Here is a 21,013-nt window from a genome sequence, read left to right as displayed (position 1 = left end):
TGACACACCCAGTTATACTCCAGTAAATGGAAAACTTGATATGTTCCTGGTGTCACTGTTGAACATTGGCAAAGTAAAAAGGTAAATAAATGACAATAAATCCCACTGATCATGGCTCCATGATGTTTATTAAAATACAGTGTCCAACATTTCATGTGGCTGTGAAATAACTTATGATTGCACAATTCTGTAATATGCCCACATTCATCGTGTAGAAGAAGTATATTCACATACACAACTAATACTCAAGTTGCCTCACACATACCAGATATGTAATTATGATGTATGGTAGTGAGCAAAGATCTTTGTTTCAAGTATGTAGTGTTTCTCTTGGGTAAAGTCTGCTGCTGCCAGGATTTCCAGAAGAAGGCAAACTTCAAATGGGTGGCATCAAGAACTGAAAGTACCTGTGGCGTAAAATTACAGTTCAAGTCCCGCCCTTCTATTTTTATCCTATCCTATTTGAAACAAGTAGGTTACGTGTGAACTATTAAACCAGATCCTGAATAGAATAAAAATATTTCTAGAATTTATTTTTTTTTCAATAAATGATTCTATGACCAGACTTTCAATAAGCTTGTGTTAATAAAGGAAAGAGTGTCGCTGTTGTGGCTCATTTGCAAAGCAGATCAAATTGTCGCTTCTCCTGGTTTTGCCCAAGTTCTCATGTTTTCCACACCAAATTCAACCGAGCTGGTTAAAGGTTTATTTCTAGATACGTTTTAACTTTATTGTATTGGCTTGGAGAACTCCAAGGTGACATTACAGATCCCCGGCGCCCAGGCATTGTGAATATGTTACATTTTCAAACATGCTGCAAGCATTGTGCATGTAAACAAACCTGTTGTCCTCTGATTTAACATTACAGGAACAAAGGGCTCAGTCGACACTGAGCTGAATTAACAGAAAAACTATGTGCTTTTCCAACACCTTTCTAGAAGACAAAACGCAGTTTGCCTATATTAGCCAACATCAATTATCAATTGCAATGAAGTCTCAAAATATAAAAGAAAGTAAATGTCTCCTTGAAACCATCTCATCTCACATAATGATGAGATGGTAACAACAAATCACAGTATGTTAATTGCCAAGAGACAGCTGGTTACCTAGGGTCCAGAACCTTTTCTTCAGGTATTAGTGTTTGTGAGATAAGGACTTTAATCTCAGTTAAAAATGCTGCTGCTGCTCTCAGCAGGATGAGTCTCTAGTCTGGGTGATGCCTTCAGTCCTGCGGCGAACGACTTTAAATCTTCAGCTGTCAAAGACTGTGAACTACGTCGCAGAGGTACGAACAGAAATGGCACAAAACATTAGGTTAGGAACAACAGAAACCGTAAAGGTATGAATTGGTACATGGGCAAAAAGATCAACAGTTTTTTTGTTAAACATGTGCTTAACGAAAGGTGATGAGGTAGTCTGGGTACGCTTGGTTATCATGGAACACAACAAACATGTTGGGGTTGTTCATATTATCCACCAAGCTGTCGTAGCGGTCATGGGGTTGCTGGCTGTTGCGAGGCGGAGGCATCCTCATGCTGCTGCTGCCCAGAGTGAAAACGCCCGTCAGGACTCGGGCCATGAACATGATTTGAGTACCATCTGCTGCGGGATTGGAGTAGCTCACTGAGTAGCTGGCATTTACAGCAAAGTAGGTTCCTTGACCAAAGGCAGTAGCTGTGAAAGACAAAATTAAATAATTATCTTTCATAGTCCAGGAAAGTACCCCGGTACATTATTGCAAGTTCTTTACACATCCTAAATCTCCACAAACAATTCATCTGCAGAAGAACTAGTTAGTAGTCACTACCATTTCTCCCAGAAAAGCTCCTGTTGAACCCCTTGGTTTTGATGGAGTTGAGGTTTTCCTGGCTTGTCCCGTGGTACAGAAGTCTTTCAACTACTCCACCTTCATTTTTGTTCTTTTCAGAGATGTGTTTCTTCTGCATTTCATACGTGCGCCGCAGATGAACGTTCTGCAAGCGTTCGATCTGACAGGAAGGAAAAACAGATAACGGGTCAATGAAAGAGATTTTTCACACGGTTAGTTCAAAAATCATTGCTTAGGTATGATTAGATATTGTTTATTCTCCTAAGTTGGAACAAATATTCTATATTGTTATGAATGAATAAAATTAGTTGACTTTTCTCTATGAGTTAATGATGTGGCACACATCCTCTGAGATAAAACAAGGACCAAACTAAACAGAAGAGCTCTCCTACCTTCACAATGGTGTTGTGGGCAGTTTTGTTGAATGCCTGCTGGACGGTTCGATACTCTGCAGACGAAGGATTCAGCAGCACTTCTTCCAAACGTTCAGCATTAGACATTTTGTCCCAGTACAGCGGAAATGTAAAGTCTATCAAAGTGTCACAGTTGACATTAGAAAACGTTAGAAACACACAAAGATATTCTGGAAACTTCATAAATACAAAGCTGTTCAATTAATGACAGCTGGCCTATTTGCTGAAATGAATAAACATTTGGCCTCTAACTGGAACATCACATCTGTGATTCAAGAAAAAAATGGTTTTAATGCTTACTTTTTTATAATTGCAAAGCCAATAAAACTTTAAGAGTGCATCTTCCTTTTCAAAAGCAATACTTGTAACTGTGTAACTGCAGTGATCAGATAAAATATTTCCCACTTTTAGCTGAAAAGGAAAGACTAACAAAGGTTGACAATGAGGGATGCACTCAACTTTATACATGTTCTGTCCTAATATCTACAATGAAAACGGTCTATGAGTAAGTTAAGTAAAAATTATATATATGTAAAGTGTATATGTGGTTTAAAACTTTATCAGCTTATTTTTACATGTTTGTGTATTTGACAAACCAACCTTAACAGAATTATTGTTTGAGCTTCTTACAGGAAGTCAGAGTTGGTTAATAAATTACTTCCTTGAGAAACACTGCATCACTTACTGGCAATCCCGCTCTGCTAATAAACTGTTCACATGTGACTTCATAGAAATGCCACTAGATAAAAGATATTATCTGTAGTTCTCCACCCCAGTTAACTTTGTTTTAGGATTTATTTTCATTATAAGGCTATGTTTTTTTTATTTGTTTGTTTCTAAGGACATATTGCAACATGACAGCCACCCAGAGAGTGATCCAAAAGGCAGAACAAGCCTGTAAATAACATGTGTAGGGTTAAATCTAAGCTCTTTGTGACTAGCGTAGAAGTTGTTTGAATTCTTAATGTTAAAAGCACTGTGTGGCAGAAAATAAAAACGTTGTGTCACTTTATGACATTTTATAAGCTGCTGTTATACTTTCTCTTCTTGCTGTCTCAGCTTATGTAACAAAGAATCCATCCATCCATCATCTTACACGTTTATCCCTAGTGGTGTCGCTGGGGGAGCTGGTGCCTATTTCCAGTAGTCAACAACCGAGAGGTGGGGTATAACCTGAACAGGTCGCCAGTCCATCACAGTATCTAATTAAGCATTTAACTTAAATCCAAATGTTAGGACATTAAACACATTTTTTAAAACGTCATTTTCAGCTTCCTACCCATATTTATAGCATGTTATGCCCTGGTTTTCCATACTGTGTGTATATTGGGATGAATAATGTAAAATATATTGTCTGCTTCCCTGCCAGGATAGAGTATGTTCCTTTTTCTATATAGTTTGATGTAGATATTATTATTAGTCTGCAAGGTAAAAGGCAAATATTGCTCTCTTTGTCTCTTTCAAGGTTTGGAAATTAAATCTAATGGGATCCACCGAAACCTTCATGAATCCAACACTCAAATAAAAGCATTTGCTTCCCTTACCTGCCAAGTTCTCAAGTCGTTTCAGCTTGGCCCTCTGTCCAGTTAAAACTCCTCTGGCCTCCATCTTCAGTAGATTCACACTCCAGGTAACCCCCTGTGTGTCCAATATATCTTTCGTGGTGTTACGTTTTTCCAGATTATAATTGGCTGTTTTTGGGAGCCTCTCCCAGCTACCGTTTTGTCCCAGCATGCACCAAGCTACGCGAGGGTACAGACTTTCCTCCTCTTTGGCTCTCAGTTCTCTCCTAAGAGGAATGAGTGTTTGGAGCATCTGCTCCACCTGGTTGACGCCAGCTTTCAACCCGCTCACCGTCAAGCCCCCCTGGCGTAAGGGGTCCTCCTGTACATACAGGCCCTGAGTCTTTACTAGGTTCATCAACTTCTTTATGTCTTCCTCGATAAGGTCTGCCAGATCCTGATTGGTGAAGGTTTTTGTGGCGCTGTGGTCTTGGTACAGATTCTTAATCTTTGTTAGGGCATTATCAACATTTTTTCGTTGAAGGCCCACAAACAGGAAAGAGGACTGCTGACTGGTGGTTGTAGTATGACGGAGACTTGAGGTTGAAAGAATAAATTGTCTTGGCACTGATACTGCAAATTAAATCAAATGTAAATGGTTGGAGACAGTCAGATGTAACTGGAAGAAGACTCATAGTAATCCTGTTCATTGTGCTTACCTTGACGTTCCTGGATCAGAACATTACAGGAGCTCTCAACCAGCTCTTTGCTGGTTTTACCTTCTGCCTGGAAGTAACGTACAGCTCCCGGACCATCGAAAACCAACTTTTCTAATGTCAGACTGGCTAATCCAGATCTAAGAGCCTTATGGGCCTCCTGCACATGGCAACGGGGGCCAGAGATGACTACACAGGGCTTGGGAAGAAGGGATTCTTTCATAGTAACTTGTGTTTGCTTAATGCTAATCAGTTCTAGGATTTTGCCAAAGCAGTCAACCATTTCAGGATGTTGCAGGTTCAGCACTTCTTTTGTAGAAACCTGATTCAACAGGTAATCCTGAAGAACATCTCTGAGACTCTTCACATATTCAGTGTAGCCCACCAGGCGCACTTTGGCCACCGTGGTTGCACCTTGCCCAGGGACGAAGCTGAAGTCCACCCTGAGCTCATTGCGGTTTAGGTCAGTCTTGGCTTTGATGAGAGTTTCTTTGATTCTGTCTATATCTGGAGGAGCAGCGGCAACGCCTTGGAGCTTCTCAATCTCCACACTCAGATCCCCCAACAATTCTGCCTGAGCCTCATCCAGGTCATGAGGGCACTTACAAAACAGGACCAAGTCTGACTCGACCGCTATGAACACGGGATTCCTCAACCGCTGCTGGAAGAGTGTCTGGTACTTATTTACGGCATTACTGGATTTAATAAAGGTTATTACATCTTGAGGAAGATTTATTCTCCTCTCTAAATCATTTGTGTTTTGTCCATGGGGGTTAGTACGTCTTGTGTTGCCAGGACCTTTTAAGATGACTATATTTGTATTTCTTAAGATGTCGACTTTTGGGTAAGACAGGTGCTGTCCTTTGGCGAAATCATTCATCACTCTGAACCGCTCCTCCCTGTGACAGGGGTCCGTCTACAAATAAAACAAAGACCACAAAAAAGTATTTATCTGCTTCACTTACAGTTAGGTCCAAAATTATTCATACCCCTGACAGGTTTAGAATCAAAATTACTTTTCTTTATCCAAGTCGTCCAAGACGAGATGAAACAGGAATCTCTCAAAAGAGGATTGAAAGTAAAAGGAGCATCTATTGACTTTTTTTTTTTTTTTACTTTTTATTTAAAAAAAAAAATGTTGTAGAAATATCTGTGGTGAAAAACATTCGAAACGTTCATTGCCCTGACCTTTAGCTCCCTGCACAGAATCCTTTTCAGATTCACATTAAGACGACCATGGTCCACACTAAAACATGAATATTGTTTCCATTCAAAAGAAACCTGAATCAAATGGCTGAATTACTTTTTCAATATGCAGTCAAGTTCTCCAAAGTGATGCTAAACACTGTATTCAGGTGTGAATTCAATTCTGAGTGTTATCACCAAGCTCTTTATAAATATCTGATATTTTTATGCAGTGAAAAGGACAATTTAACCGTTATCACTATAGTATAATTTCTTTTAGGGAAATTTTGTTTAATAAACTTTGGAATAAGGTTGCGATTTATCAAAATCAGGAGGGAGTGAAGCATAGTATATAATTTCCCCCCAAAAAACTCACCTTTTGCTGAATATTGGAGCTCCTTTGTGTAGTTAAAATATCTGGAAGAAAACATTTCATCAAGTAGATTAAAACTGGGATGCGATTCACTAAATTTTATTATCTCCTCTCCTTTATTCTCCCACAACTATTTATTTAAAACATAAAAGTCTCAGATAAACTGTGTCACTGCTCTCTGTCAGGAATAGTTTGCTTCGGTCGGCTAATGCTAACCTGTCAAACATGCTAACGGTGTAACCAACCACTGAGTTAGCATGAATCTGAGACTAATGCTAACTGACGGCTAACTCTGTCATCCACACTGATGACAGAGTTAGCTTTGTTCCTAAATACAACTTACCGAGAGTTGATCCTGGTTTTTCAGTTCCTCCCCCAGAGCCTCTGCTGTCCTGGACAGGATTTAAGTCTCCCCTGATTCTACAGAACTATGATTTGCTGATATTTACCAATCTTATCAAAACTTTTGAACTTCTAGCAAGACTTTTAATAAATGTGTCACCATTTCCAGAACTACACTCTTGACAGCTGATCTCGCGTATGACAACTTTTAGTTTCAGTTTCATTTACTTACAAGTCTGTTTTTTACAGACACGCCCAAACATGCGAATTGTTTTCCTTTTATGGCGACATTTCTGTTTGTATTTTGTTGTGCAAATGACAATGAAATAAATAGGCTATACAGTACACTGAGCCATTTTTTAGAATAAAAATCTAATTTTGAATAATCAAACTTGTCTTCTACTCTTTGTAAGTGGTTGTGAAAAAGAGGCTTTCTTAAAACAACATGGTACAAGTACTTTAATACTAGTAGAGACTATCAGAAAGTCTGAGAATTATTGTTTAGAAACTGTATAAAATATTGAACATTTTATTGGAAGCAAAATATATTTAAATATATCATTTTTATTTTATTAACATGTGTGAAAATTTGCTCCATTTGATTTAATGTATTGTCACTCAACATTATTTAAAATAAAACCAAGTAACTAACACTATGTTTTAATATCTTGTGTCAAACTGGCATGTTGTACTACCACAGCAAACCACTAGATGTCACACTTAGACTAAAAACCGCGGAAGGACGGAGACAGATTTGTAACCATCCAACTCAGCAGATGAAGTTTACAGCATCCTGCACTGTAAATGGCGTCCTTATTCAATCCTTTCTTCTGAGATTTTAAACAATAAAATTATCCAACTAAAGTTAAAGCATAGACACCATTCACATATTTTTACAATATGGGCTTGGCTGTATTTACTAGCTATATCATTTAATAAATGTATGGTCATATTTGCATTTGAGATTAGAAGGGAGTTCTTGAATCCCCAACTTGTTGTTGGGGATTCATATCTTGATTTTAGGCATTCGAAACAATAAACGGTGGAGATGAAAAACACAAACTCCTCAAAGTGATGAACTCTCAAAGTCAGGCACATGATGACATGGTTAGGATTTGTAAACTTATTACAGCTGTGACATTTTTTGATGGTACTTCACATGGGTTACATCCAGTGCCTATATAATATTCTGATCAGAACAGTTTCCCAATAGGATTGTGACGTCCAGTTCTGTTTCTACATGAACGATTTCAGTCACATTAAACAAGTTTGAGGGCAAAAAGTTTTTATATTTCTTGTGATCAAAATGACAGATTGCCTGTGTTAGTAAGGGAATGTATACACAATTATTTAAAAGTAATGTGGTCCAACGTTCTAAAGCTATTGCTGAGAATACATTGACAATATTCAACCCAGTGGCAGATGCCACATCAGATCGTTCACTCACCATAAAGGTAATTGGGCCTTCATCTAGGAAAATTGTAATTTAAAACTATATTTTTGATGTGCAATTATTTTTCTGTCCACCTTTTCTAAAAGCCAATACCAAAAATAAAATGTATTGAAGCTAATCTTGAAGGTTTCCTTTAAAAAAAAAAAAAAGAAAATGATGGAAAATACTGAAGCCTGCCAAGACAAACATTTTCACCCACAGATAAAGAAAATAAACAGATAATAAAATAGATAAGGACTCTCAAAGGTAGTCTACCTGTGGGCCTGTTTTTCCAAATTGGTCCACTGAGAGACTCCCTCCATTTTTTTTTTTTTTTTGGAGGAAACTGAGGCTAATCGTTTGACCCACATGCAGAATTCACTTCAGGATACAGAGAAATTCAGTTCAAGTTTATTGTACAAAGAGTTTGAATGTGTCTTCTTTGCCTCAGAGGAGCGGTGAATAAGTTATACTGAAGGTGAGGAGAAGACCTTACATGCGAAATGGGGATTGATCCGACAGGGGGGTTATTCTGCTGGTGCTTGGTTTCTAGGGGGAGTGCCGGGTCCAAATGGAGTTGGAACAGAAGCCAGGAGATCCAGGGAGATCCAGGGAGACTGGGTGGTGATGATGGTTTGTTGGTTGTACTTCGTTGGAGGACGGACAGGTTGTGGCACCGACTTGAAAAGCCGGAAGAGATTTGAACCAGTGGCTTTTTTTATGGTGAACCTTGGTGGCGAAGCGATAAAACTCAGGAGGCACAAAAGGCAACAGCCACTGAAAACCTGCAAGGAGCTCACAAGGGAGGCTTGAGCAAAACACTCAGAGAGACATCACACTGAGGCGTTGAAGGACTGGTGACAGGCTTCTCTTAAACACTGGCTGCAGGTGTGACGACTGAACTCCTGAGGCCGCCCTCCAGACAACACAGCCTCCTGATTCCATCTGGTGGATGGATAGAGAAAGGGAAACCAGTCCCACAGAAATCAAAACCCCATGCGGCTTCCCAACAGTGGGAGCCTCTGCGTATTCTCAGGAAAACGCTGTCATCCACGAAAGAATGTGTTGCACAGTCCAAAAGCAGAGGGAGGAAAAAAGAAAAGTGAAAATAAAAGTAAAAGTTATAATGCCTGTGGATTCAAAAGATTTTTCCAAGATTTCAGTCAGCGAGTTTTACAGCTTGAATAGAGAAAAGGACGAATCCTGCAATCCAGTGTGTCAAAGTCCTGGATTGTGTGGTCAATTGCAGCTCATCGCGAAAACTTAACTTCTAATTAAGCCTGAATTTGTTCATTTGCTGTATAAATGTCCATTGTAATAGATATTTTAATACTCTTTTAACAGATATTAGGAACTGCCAGAATAGAATAGAATAGAATAGAATAGAATAGAATAGAATAGAATAGAATAGAATAGAATAGAATAGAATAGACATACATTTGACTTTCAGTGTAGAAATACCAAGTGTACAGCAACAACCAATATTGGCAAAAAGAAGCAAAGAAATGCTAACTGTACAAAAATACGCAGAAATCAGTCCAAAGAACAAAAGTTGTTTGTAATCATTCTATATATTGTTAGTATTGTTGTTGTTGTTTTTTTATTCTTTTATTTGCACTTTTAAAATATACTGTAGTGCTATTGCCCCTCAGATGTGCAGTGATGTCAGAGTGCGTAGCCGGTGTTTCACAACAAAGTTTTAAATCTCTCATAAAATTACTTTTTGTGTTGGCCCTTCATATCACCGTCATCCACAGTGGGATCATCCGTCACACAGTGGGCTATTAGCTTTATGTGAAATCACCAATACATAGCATTACTTTTCAGCGGCTCAACAAAGTTTCACATTATTTCTGCTGTAAGCTTCATTATGTAGCCTAACAAATGGAATATAAGAAAAGTAAGAGACTAAATGTTGTAACTTCACAGAGCTCAGTGTCGGCAGGCAGACGCAAAAGAGTTTAACTCATAACAACAATAAACGGCAGTAAAACATCAGGCCAGTTGCTTGCAGCTATTAGCTGCTTTATTTAGCATTTATTGCATCCCAAGCACTCCACTTAATCATGTCATATTGTTCTCATGTGATAGAGGCCTCATGTTTTACGATATGTTTGACGTGGCAGGATGCATCACAAGACAGGGAAAACTCAGTTACCCACAATCCATTGTGCAGTTCAGTGACGAAGAAATTCATACTGACCACAGGACCTACGATCAGGGATCTGATAACAGCGTTATGATGTTCAGTCACAAAGCTGGGGTCAAGCTGGGGGGTCAGCCAAACCGCATGCGAAAGGTCACAACCGTGATGCTTAGAGGTCATTGAAATATATCAGGGATTTATTTGATTCTGCGCTGAACAATGGAGGGTAGACATGCAATAAATCTGATTAACTGATTTTGAAATCAGTGAAGGACACGAAGCAACACAGAAACCTCTAGAATTTGTTAAAACTACGTCATGTCAGTCGGTTTTGAGGAATCACAGTTTCATCTTTCTGAAGAAATAGTCAGAAAAGGGAACTAAAGGGGCTTACCTTGCGAAACGCATAAACTGGGATTATAAGAGGGAAATGATGCAAGCTCTTATTTGGCATGGGAAAAAATAAATAAAATTCTTAAGATTTTAATTAGGAACATAGGGGAACTGTTTAAGCCATCCCAGAGAATGCTGTGGGTAAAGAAATAGTGATTTGGGCATTTTAAAGAAAACAAACGTGTCTACTTGAACAAAAAGAAGAGGTTCTGTGAAGATCTCAGGATTTAATTTAACATGAAATATGAATAAACTCTGTTTGGTGACATCCATTCTCAATTAATCCATACCGATCAAACATAATTTTCCTATAAGACAGAGATAATAAATTTGTTCTTAGTCTAACCTCTGGATTGACAAAATGCCAAATTTTCAGATTATACAAATCTAGATGGCCAAATATTATATACATATGTGTCTTTTTTTTCTTTTTTTTTGCAGAAAAACATAATGTGTTGCTTAAACAAATGGTGCTTTGTGGGTTTTCATCTCATATAGATAAATACATGCTTACATCCAGGCTAAGATTTGATGTTTGCCATCAAACCATTTCTCTTAATTACATGCCGATTTGGCACTTTTCTGATAAATGGCACAAACTGAGAAGCTTTTTTTCTTTCTTTCTAGTAAGTGCATTGAATTAGGGAATTTAGTAATAATTGCAAGACCTTTAAAATTGTTTTTACAAAGCATTAACTCTGGACCCACAGTTCATCATATTATAGGTTATGACTTATTTATCTTATATTAATAAAGTTCACAGTATTCACACGTACTGTTTGATTTATTTCAATCACAGTAGACGAATTGGTTTTACATTTACAGTTTTTGTAGCTTGCTGTTTGTTTTCACAGCCTTGAAATAAACAGGAATCCAATATTACTAATGTAATTGTCATGATATTCCACCAAATATTGATTTCTGAACTCTTCCCGAGTTAAAACATCAGTTTTGTTGTTTCTAAATGAACATGAACTTGTTTTCTTTGCTTTATTCGAGGTCTGAAAGCCCTGCGCCTTTTTCCTTATTTTGACCATTCCTCGTTTTCTGCTGATAAAAAGTAAAGTTTTGCTTTGAATTTCGGAGACATGTTGTCAGTAGCTAACAGAATAAAAGAACAATGTTCATTGTTGTACCACCAAAGTCGACTGTAAGATAAAAAGTATTTTATATTTTACATTCACCCCTATTGTGAGAAAAAGATCAACAGTCTCGCTCCCTCTCTGAGTCAGTCTCCAGACCAGACGTCTGGTCTCTTAAACTTGTATTATCACCGGTTTGATGCCAAAACAAACAAAACATCGTCTGAGTATGAAGATGTCCCTCCCAGATGCAGCAGATCGCCGAGTCTCTCACCCACAGGGAAGCAGCTGGATGAAGTTGTAATCTCGTCATTAGAAAATTCCTGTCTCTGTCCTGTTATTCCCCGAACTCCAAGTAGAGGGATTTCCGAGAAGTATCTGCCTGAAGGGCCAAGTCCTAATCCAAGCTAACCAAACATTAACCGTCACCCCTTTCACTCAAAACAGATTACATTCATGAGTCTGTTAGATCATGAGGTACACTCTTCAAAACTATTCACTAAGAAGTGAATCTGCTACATGAAGCCAAGAGGCATCAGGTGACTTGATGAAGTTCAGAGTGTCAGATTAGGAAAGAAAAGAGATTAAAGTGACTTTGGACATAGCGCAGCTGTCGGTGACAGACAGGTTGGTCAGAGTATTTAATAAATAATGGCTCTACTAAGATGTTCACATGCCATTAAGTCTGGGTTTATAAAGAATGGTGGGAAGAAAATAAACTTTTCACCACACGGGAGTTAAGATGACAATGTCTTTATGATGTTGGGCTTCGTAGGGGGATGGAGGGACTGGTTCTAAATGAGAGTAACAGTGACTTAAACTTCCATTTTTTACAATAAAATGCAAAATACAGACGCATTGGAGCAGGTGATGCAAAAATACTGAGACACAATTCAGGAATCTTTCACTTTGATGAAGCCATGCCAAGAAGAATCGATGCCTAAAATCTGATTACCAATAATGGCTGGCCAGGAGTTAACAAGTCCTCTCACTCCATAATGTGTGGGATTTTTCCAAGGTTTTCATTTCTTCACTTGCAGTCCAAAAGTTATTGGGTTGATGAATCTCTCTGACTTATGCTAGTTTCCTTCTGTGCCTCGTTGACGAACTGGTGGCCTGATTCTCACCAGTTTGCCTAAAACCAGGATGAAGTGGAGGCCTAATTAGGGGGTTGATGCCGAAACTTAAATCAGGAAAGTTAAGTACAGTAATTTTCTAAAACGCAAGTGAAACTTCATGCCAGAATCTTAAAAGAACAGACACTGTAGTTTACATTATGAACAATGAAACACAGAAGAAGATCTTAATAAATCTGAAACATTTAAGATAATCCGTTTCTTCCTATTTAGATCTATCCAATGTTTAACGCATTTCTTACTCTTATCACCTCTTTTTGTCTCCGAATCCAGAGTTATGCCAAAGAATGATGACAAACTTTCTTCAATATTTTCTGTAACCATGTCCTGCATGTCACTGATTTCTGAAAGACTGTAAAATACAGCAGTAAAATGTTTTAGACCTCCACTGTGAGGATTTACTGACTTATCAGACATTTGGCAGCAGCAAGTCAAAGCTCTGGAGAGGCCAGTGTTTCCCGTAGCGCCACACCTCAAGCGTGCGGCCTGAGGTCACAGTGAAGGAGTCATTCCCTTCACGATGGGAACTGAATAAAAGGAAGGGGGGATTTCCTCCTCCTACTGCAGAAATCAGATGGATTGCAAAGTAGTGAAAGTGAAATAGTAGGAAGTTATTTTTTTTTTCTAAGTTCTTAGGAAGACTTATTTTGCAACTGTGAGTGTATAAAAGGTGAAGCTCATGGCATCCCAGAGTCAGACAGCAAAACTCACAGAGAGGAGAAATCCTTCAGTCTGGAGAGGAGAAACCAGTTTCACTCATTTCTACCATCTGAGACAAACATGAAGTCAGCTGTCCAGCTCATCGTTCTCCTGGCCTGCGTCTTCCTCTGCACGTCAGGAAATCGTAAGTGTGCTTTATAAATTCTTTTTGTTTTATTGGGTATGAACTATCTTCTTAACTTACGCTGTAAATATTTCTCCCCAGCTATTAAGAAATGCCGTTGTATAAAGATATACGAAACATTAAGGCGCGCTCTCATCGCTGATGTAAAGGTGTATGAACCAAATCCATTCTGCAGCAAGCGTGAAGTGATGTAAGTACCTGCAGAAACAAATTGTCAAAACGATCAGAAACGACACAGAAGGCTGAGAACTGATTTATTATTCTGTTATTGCAGAGCCAACATGACAGATAACAAACAGCGCTGTCTTGACCCGGAGTCAAATTTCACCAAAAGACTCCTGCAAGATCTAAAAATGTAAGTGGAAAAAGTAATCCTTTGAAAATGTTCTCCTTTCAACTTTTACATAGAAGTTTAAATTAGTATTCAGTAGCAGCTGCAGTAGGGCATCAGTCAACAGGAATCACAAAAAGCTTTTGTTGATATTTTTCTTTTTGCTGCTACAGAATTTCCTTTATTGAGTAAAAACCTTATTCAGACAATTTTTAAAGAAACATAAACAGGTATGGTTTAAAAATATTCACCAGTTTTTTATCTTCTTTGCAGAACAACAACAACAACAACAACAACAACAACAACAACAACAACAAAATCAGCAGCAACATCATCTTCTGTCACCAGGCAGTGACATTAACGCTGCTATTCATTCTGTTTGTGTTGGTTTGATTTTATTTAAGTCTACAAACATTTGCACCAGCAGCTAAAACTAAAATATTTATTTCAGGCAACGACAGGCTTGTTAATCAGCAAACGGTGACTTTCCAAAATATCTGTCAGTTTGTATTTTAATGTTTAATCAGTGGAAGCTAATGCTGTGTACCAGAAAAGCTTTGCCTCATTCCCTTTGAGAAGATGTAGACTTTTTTTTTTCATAATTTTGTTTAATTCAAATACGTGTGTGTCTTTTTGTCTTTTATTGCACTGTACATAAAATCCACTTGCTGTTGATGGTTAAATTACAATAAATACAAACCCAAATAAACACTTCTGCATTCTGCTTTTACTTTATACTTTCTATTGGTAACAACAAAGGATTTCACAGTAAATCTGACTCCATTCTCCACTTTAACACAGTGGCATTTCCACTGCATCTCAGACCACTTTTGTTTTTATAAAGATTAATTATGGCAACAGAACAAATGTCACTTTCATTTAGCTTTATGTTGTTTTCTGAAGACTTTATGTTCAAGTTCTGATGCCTCTTCGGATCTGTCAAGTTTAGTGATGCATGATCGAAACAAATAACCACGTAGGAATCACATAATCTCATTTATTTACAGTGAACTATGAGTAGATTATAGAAAAACTTTTTAGCTGCAAAGCAGGTGCCACACATCTCCGTGCTTTGTTGGTGCAAAACCTGTTTTTGTCTCATCAGTGATGGCTGCCTGTCAAACCAAAAAGCTTCACCGTTCTTCACTGTGAAGGAGTTTTTCCCTTCAGCAGGAAGTCCATAAAAGGAAGTGGGTCACTCCAATTGGTTCAGGAGAGAGCAGAATCATTTTTGACATCCAAGTGTGCATGAAATGTGAAGCGGATGGTATTTCTCAGTCAGAGCGTTTTCCACACTGAGGAGGAGAGAATCACTGCAAAAACTTTAACTTTGTTCCATCTGAGACAAACATGAAGTCTGTGATCCAGTGCATCGTTCTGCTGGCCTGCATCGCCATCTGCACCTCACAGAGTAAGTGTACTGTGCAAAGATTTGACACATTCAATAATTAATAATATAACAAAAAAAATCATTACACTGTAAAAAAAACTAAAAACATCTCTAATTCATGGTAAAATATCAGCAGCTGTGGTTGCCATAATTTTACAATATAAATGTAGCTGTAAAATGCAGCTGCCAGTATTTTACTGCAAATTAGAGACAGTGTAGCTATAACTAAATATTTGTAGTAAATAGTCTTCTTTACAGCAGGTTGTAAAGAAGACAATAAATAGCCTTTTTTACACTGTAATCCCAGATATTAGGTATTGCCATTGCATAAAGACGATCTCAGCAGTAAGGCTTTCTCGCATCGCTGATGTAAACGTGTATGAACCGAGTCCGGCTTGCCCCCATCGCGAAGTGATGTAAGTAACTGCAGAAACAAATTGTCAAACCATCAGAAAAAAAAGTGAAGAGCATTGATTTATCATTCTGTTATTTCAGAGTCACCATGACAGATAACAGTCAGCGCTGTCTGGACCCGGAGTCAAAATTCACCAAAAACCTCCTGCGAGGCGTGGAAAATTAAATGAAAATGTAATTGTTTTAACATGTTTTTCATTTAAGCTTTACATGAAAACACAAAGTCAGCTTGCAGCAGCAGCAGCAGCTTTTTCTCATGGTCTTCCTCTCTTTCTTCACAGGAACCCACTGCCAACTCCACCAGGGACTGCTCCAGGGTTTCATCATCAGTAGAGTTTCTTTCACAACATTTGTTGGATCGCTCAGTTCCTCATTTGTGCCAAAATGTCAAACAATAAAAGACGTACTTATGTTCATTCATCCAATGAACAAAACATTAAACCTATTCTTCTTTAAATTTCATGCATCTGTCACACTTTGCTCCAATGTTTCTACTTTTATGGTTGAAATCAAATTAAAGAAATGTAACCTCTATGCTCTTGGTTGTAATTAAATACTTCAGTTGCATTAAACATGCCATCCTGGTTGTTGTATTTTGTATTACATTAATGGCTACTGTTCAAGCTTAAAGCAGCAAAAAGTGACAACTTACAGTTTCTACTGTGTCTCATTGACTTGCCGACACAGACGGAGTCGTTGATTTGACTTTATTGGTTCAGTTTATCTTAACACTTGTTTACACCTCTGACGATGCAATGAGTGTTGAAACAGGAAAACAGAGGAAACAGATTTACAAAAAGATAATCATAAAAAGTCCTGAAGCACCATTCAGACCTGGTTATAACATCCTGGTTGATTAAAGCTGCAGGGACTCTACATGCTTTTCACAACCATCTCAGATGATGAAACGACCAGTTGCTTCCTCTGACAGACTAGTTTCTGTTCCACAGCTAAAAAACTGGGAGGGTCACACACTGAACAACGGTTTTCTGCTCTCATAGGATGTTAATGATGAGCCTCAGGTGAGACCATTCACAGCTGACATTGAAATCCCAGTAATCAGATGACAGGTTACTCTCTATGCCACTAAACATGCAACTTTAAAATGTTCTCAAGATGAATGTGTTTTCCTGTTGAACTGCACAGGGTGCATGCAAAGTTATACATGTGGCTGCACAATGCTGCCTGCGTGGAGTTTGCATGTTCTTGCTTTTGATGTGTTGGTCCTCCTGCAGCCCAGAAACAGAACCGTTGGGACTTTTGGTCTCAAATTGTCCTAATAGTGGAGAGTTTAGTAAGACTAGAAGGGCTAAGAGGTGATGAGTGGAGGAGTGGAGGAATAAAAATAAAACTGATCATCCTAACCAGCAGATCACTAAGAGGGAACTGCTCACTGATCTCACTTTGATTTTTAAGTCAGGCATTTTGAACAGAGCTTCACCTCAACAGATCTGGGTCGAGGTGAACGACATCTAAATAGCACAGAAAAGAACCTTCTGCAGAATCCCTTTTCTCCCCTTCATATATGCATAAAACATGGTTTTATTCCTTTTCATTATCTGGGATCAAGTGCAAGAATCACAGAGAACTCTGCTGTTTTGAAGAATCTCATTTTTTTCGAGGAACCACAGTTCTGCCTTCTGAAGAAGTCCACACAAAAAGAGAACTAACTGAGCTGTGATTTAGGAAGAAAAATGACATAAACAGTTTTTTTAAAATATCAAAAAAAAAATATCAATAAACTCCATTGGTTAAGGCTCTGATGAGGTTTTCAAAACCACTTACTGCATGTCTTCATCTTCTTTCTCTGACTTCTTTGCTCTGATTTAATGTAAAAGTCATAAAACATGGATTCATCCTGTCTCGTATCAATGGTTCTGGTTGCTGGTGGTTTAATAATGTACAATGCAGTGTTGCATAGAGCAACTTTAAAAAGTGACACCAACACAAAGCAGAGAGGTCTTCCTGCTGTAGATAAACGCTGCTATTTGGTCATTTCACTGACTGCTTTCAAGTTGTTAATGTTTTATAGTTCCTATGTCCACATTCTGATTGTTGTAGCAATTACTAGTTTATTTATTGAAAAAAAATCTGACAAAATCTCCAGTCCTATGCATTCAACTTGTTTAAGTTTCAGAACATAATGAAATGTAATTCATGGGGACTGACGGTTAGCACAAAGAGTAACTCCATGAATCTAAACCATTTCAGATTTCACATCTCTTTTTATTTAAATTTATCACACGTTTGTCATCTGTTTTAAATAAAAAGCACCTTTATCACTTTCCTTTTTGTCTCATCAGTGATGGCTGCCTGTCAAACCAAAAAGCTTCACCGTTCTTCACTGTGAAGGAGTTTTTCCCTTCAGCAGGAAGTCCATAAAAGGAAGTGGGTCACTCCAACTGGTTCAGGAGAGAGCAGAATCGTTTTTGACATTTTTGTGCATGAAATGTGAAGCAGATGGTATTTCGCAGTCAGCGCGTTTCCACGCTGAGGAGGAGAGAATCACTGCAAGAACTGTAATTTTGTTCCATCTGAGACAAACATGAAGTCTGTGATCCAGTGCATCGTTCTGCTGGCCTGCATCGCCATCTGCACCTCAAGTCCATGTAAGTGTACTGCACCAAAAATGACATCCATTCAATTGTTTAATAAAGGAAATAATTATATATGACAAAATATTTTTCTTTGTGTGGTGTAAACTGTTTTCTTGATGCTGTAATCCCCTCTCAGTTATGAAATGCCGTTGTGTAAAGACGATCCCAGCAGTCAGGCACCATCTCATCGCTGATGTAAAAGTGTATGAACCAAATCCATTGTGCAGCAAGCGTGAAGTGATGTAAGAACCTGCAGGAACAAATTGTCAATCTATCAGAAACCACACTGAAGGCTGAGCACTGACTTATTATTCTGTTACTGCAGAGTCGTTCGGAAAGATAACAGGGAGTTCTGTCTCAACCCGGAGTCAGATTTCACTAAAAGACTCCTGGAGATGGTGAAAAGGTAATTATTAAAATTGTTTTCCATTTAAATTTTACATAGAGTTTAACGATGGCATTTGACTTAATGTAATGTTTTAATTGTTGATTCTATGTTGCATGACTTTGTGTTTTTGCATTTTTTATTATGTAAAGCACTTTGAAATGCCTTGCTGCTGAAATGTGCTATACAAATAAAATTTGATTTGATGTGATTTGATAGAAAATTAAAGGTCAACAGCAGCATCTGGAGCAGCTTTAGTGCATTAAATGGTCAGCAGGAATCACATCGTCACATCTAAAGTAGTAATACTTTTATTCTGCTACCAACAGGAGTCTGCAAATTTGTAACTCAACACCCATCGTAAAATTACCATTAGTTAATTTTAGTACTTAACCAATCTATTTTTACATGATTAAATGAGTAAAAATACTCAGAATTTTTACTCATTACTCAGTAGTGGTTTCGCAATCTGTAATGATGTTTGTTTTCCTCGCAGGAAAACAAACGCGGAAGGCACTCTCTCAAAAACAACAGCTGCAGCAACAACCGCAGCTGCTACCACCCAGAAGGCTTTAAGGCAAATATATATATGTGTGTGCGTGTGTGTGCGTGTGTGCGTGTGTGTGTGTGTGTGTGTGTGTGTGTGTGTGTGTGTGTGTGTGTGTGTGTGTGTGTGTGTGTGTGTGTGTGTGTGTTTCAACACTAAATCAATGTATTCTTCCCTGATACTAAGTTATCAAACATGTAGGGTTGATCTGAATGGCTATTTTCTTTGTTTTCCTCATCAGATCTCAGCCGCCTCAACCTGCAGAGGAGGCAGATCTCCTCGCCTGGCTGACCTGGGTATGCAGCTCCATTGAAAAGGACGTTGGGCTAATTAACCGCAAAGAGATAAAAAATACATATCTATATATATACTGTATATTGCCTTATATTTAACAGGCAATTATTCTAGATCCTCAATATGCAAAAGAATACTTTTGAGCAGCATTTAATGCCATTACGATTCAATAAACAAAAATCTCAAAGAGTTACATCATTTCAACCAGAGAAACTTCCTTTTTTTTTTTTTTTTTTTGTTCCTTTGTATTCATTATGGTCTGGACTTTTTGTGCAGGTTCGATCACTCATAATCAAACCCTGGTGCAAACAAAAGAACCGAACCTAGACTCACTTTGTAAGGTGATCTCGGTCCACTTCCAATCAAACTCCGGTGCGTTTCGCTTCAGGTGTGAATGCAGACAGGTCATTTTCTCTCCAGGATTGTTCTCTGCCCCGCCCCTATCATTTCTGTTCAACGGGAGAAAGGATCCCACCCTGGTTCATTTACAAATTATCGTTTGATTGCAAGAAAAAGTACAGTAAGTAAGAAAAACTGCACCAAACCAATAAGTAAAGTGCACTTTTGGGTCTTAGCAGTGCTAAAAGCGAGGCAGGTTGTGCTTGTATAGCAACAGATGATTTAAACTATGAGTCGCATCACCTGAGTCAAAACCAGCAGCTTCCTGCCAGATCTCTGACCTCATCGTCCTGCACCAATAATGTCGGCTTTCTGCTTCTGAAAACGTAGGAATAGTGAAGCTGGCTCGAACATTTCCCTTAAATGTAACGCAATTGGTGTCAAATGATTTTGCTACGGTTGTGCAGCAAAAGTTTTTTTGTGTTGCTTTTGCTCTGAAGATATTGATGACGACCTCTGATTACATCTGGAAACTTCTTTGCTCCTAATTTAAAAATGAAAACGACACAGATGGACATTTTTACTACACAAACGTTTGACACCAATTTCGTCAGATTTGAACAAGATGGAGGAGGGAGACTTCACTCGTGTTTGCTTTTCAAGCTCTTTGAACAGGATAGAGTGTAGATGGACAAGAAAAAGCGTCAGAGAGAATAAAACTTGCAATCTAAACAACAATCATTTGATTTTTTTTCCCCCTACTGAGTTATCAGATTATTTTCACTCAGAAATGACTTTTTCTCATCGTCCCGTCTTGCTTGCCTCGCAGGATCCCACTGCCAACTAGAACGTGAAGCTCCCAGCCCGGATGATCATCCACCGCTCCAGCATGTCTTCATCAGCTCAGATTATTTCACAACGGCTGGATTGCTCAATTCCTCATGTGTGCCAAAATGACAAGTCACAGCTTCAGTTTGCTTAGTTGGAATCCTGTGAAAAATACTTTTTTTTCCTGATGTTCCAGGTTTGAGAGATTTGTAGGAAGAGATGCATTATTTTAACCTTTATAATCAATACTTGTCATCTAATACGATCAATTAGCAAAACAATGTTAAAACTTGTTGCTCTTTCTGCACAATTAAACATAAATGTGAAACTTGTGTCTGTCAAGATTTAACCTCATTTTTTTGTTTTTAAGGCTGAAATCATAATAAAGACAATTATCCTCTATGTTTCGCTGTGATTTTGATTCTTATGAAACAGCTATTATTATTATTATTATTATTATTATTATTATTTACATAATTCAGTTGTATTAAATATG

General features: G+C 38.2%; 3 protein-coding genes and 1 pseudogene across 3 annotated transcripts; 2 read left to right on the top strand and 2 right to left on the bottom strand.

Annotated features, from left to right (window-relative positions):
* Positions 1-109: 109 nt before the first annotated feature.
* Positions 110-6,594, bottom strand: LOC106917621 (protein mono-ADP-ribosyltransferase PARP14-like). Its single transcript, XM_014986739.2, has 7 exons — positions 6,361-6,594; positions 6,021-6,061; positions 4,463-5,375; positions 3,786-4,376; positions 2,221-2,357; positions 1,808-1,988; positions 110-1,674 (listed from the first exon to the last, which is right to left on the bottom strand). Exons 3-7 carry the CDS (start codon positions 5,337-5,339, stop codon positions 1,394-1,396), a joined length of 2,067 nt encoding a protein of 688 aa, XP_014842225.2. The 5' UTR covers positions 5,340-5,375; positions 6,021-6,061; positions 6,361-6,594; the 3' UTR covers positions 110-1,393.
* A 993-nt stretch (positions 6,595-7,587) lies between these two features.
* LOC148154036 (uncharacterized) lies at positions 7,588-9,042 on the bottom strand (annotated as a pseudogene).
* A 4,086-nt stretch (positions 9,043-13,128) lies between these two features.
* LOC106917625 (permeability factor 2-like) lies at positions 13,129-14,432 on the top strand. Its single transcript, XM_014986746.2, has 4 exons — positions 13,129-13,392; positions 13,474-13,582; positions 13,667-13,747; positions 13,997-14,432. Exons 1-4 carry the CDS (start codon positions 13,329-13,331, stop codon positions 14,076-14,078), a joined length of 336 nt encoding a protein of 111 aa, XP_014842232.2. The 5' UTR covers positions 13,129-13,328; the 3' UTR covers positions 14,079-14,432.
* A 3,465-nt stretch (positions 14,433-17,897) lies between these two features.
* Positions 17,898-20,919, top strand: LOC106917624 (permeability factor 2-like). Its single transcript, XM_088016106.1, has 6 exons — positions 17,898-18,136; positions 18,261-18,366; positions 18,450-18,530; positions 19,006-19,086; positions 19,298-19,352; positions 20,519-20,919. Exons 1-6 carry the CDS (start codon positions 18,073-18,075, stop codon positions 20,534-20,536), a joined length of 405 nt encoding a protein of 134 aa, XP_087872232.1. The 5' UTR covers positions 17,898-18,072; the 3' UTR covers positions 20,537-20,919.
* The last annotated feature ends 94 nt before the right edge of the window (positions 20,920-21,013 follow it).

Source organism: Poecilia mexicana, unplaced genomic scaffold (assembly GCF_051168715.1).
Source record: "Poecilia mexicana isolate PSO_F unplaced genomic scaffold, ASM5116871v1 scaffold_18, whole genome shotgun sequence".
Classification (NCBI taxonomy): domain Eukaryota; kingdom Metazoa; phylum Chordata; class Actinopteri; order Cyprinodontiformes; family Poeciliidae; genus Poecilia; species Poecilia mexicana.
This window is presented reverse-complemented; position numbering and strand designations above follow the sequence as displayed.

Coding starts and splice junctions, on each gene's coding strand:
- LOC106917621 (XM_014986739.2), bottom strand. CDS start 5,339: ATGAATGATTTCGCCAAAGGACAGCACCTGTCTTACCCAAAAGTCGAC. Junction 2,358..3,785: donor ACGACTTGAGAACTTGGCAG/GTAAGGGAAGCA, acceptor ACACTTTGATAG/ACTTTACATTTCCGCTGTAC. Junction 1,989..2,220: donor CCCACAACACCATTGTGAAG/GTAGGAGAGCTC, acceptor CCTTCCTGTCAG/ATCGAACGCTTGCAGAACGT.
- LOC106917625 (XM_014986746.2), top strand. CDS start 13,329: ATGAAGTCAGCTGTCCAGCTCATCGTTCTCCTGGCCTGCGTCTTCCTC. Junction 13,393..13,473: donor CCTCTGCACGTCAGGAAATC/GTAAGTGTGCTT, acceptor ATTTCTCCCCAG/CTATTAAGAAATGCCGTTGT. Junction 13,583..13,666: donor TGCAGCAAGCGTGAAGTGAT/GTAAGTACCTGC, acceptor CTGTTATTGCAG/AGCCAACATGACAGATAACA.
- LOC106917624 (XM_088016106.1), top strand. CDS start 18,073: ATGAAGTCTGTGATCCAGTGCATCGTTCTGCTGGCCTGCATCGCCATC. Junction 18,137..18,260: donor CATCTGCACCTCAAGTCCAT/GTAAGTGTACTG, acceptor ATCCCCTCTCAG/TTATGAAATGCCGTTGTGTA. Junction 18,367..18,449: donor TGCAGCAAGCGTGAAGTGAT/GTAAGAACCTGC, acceptor CTGTTACTGCAG/AGTCGTTCGGAAAGATAACA.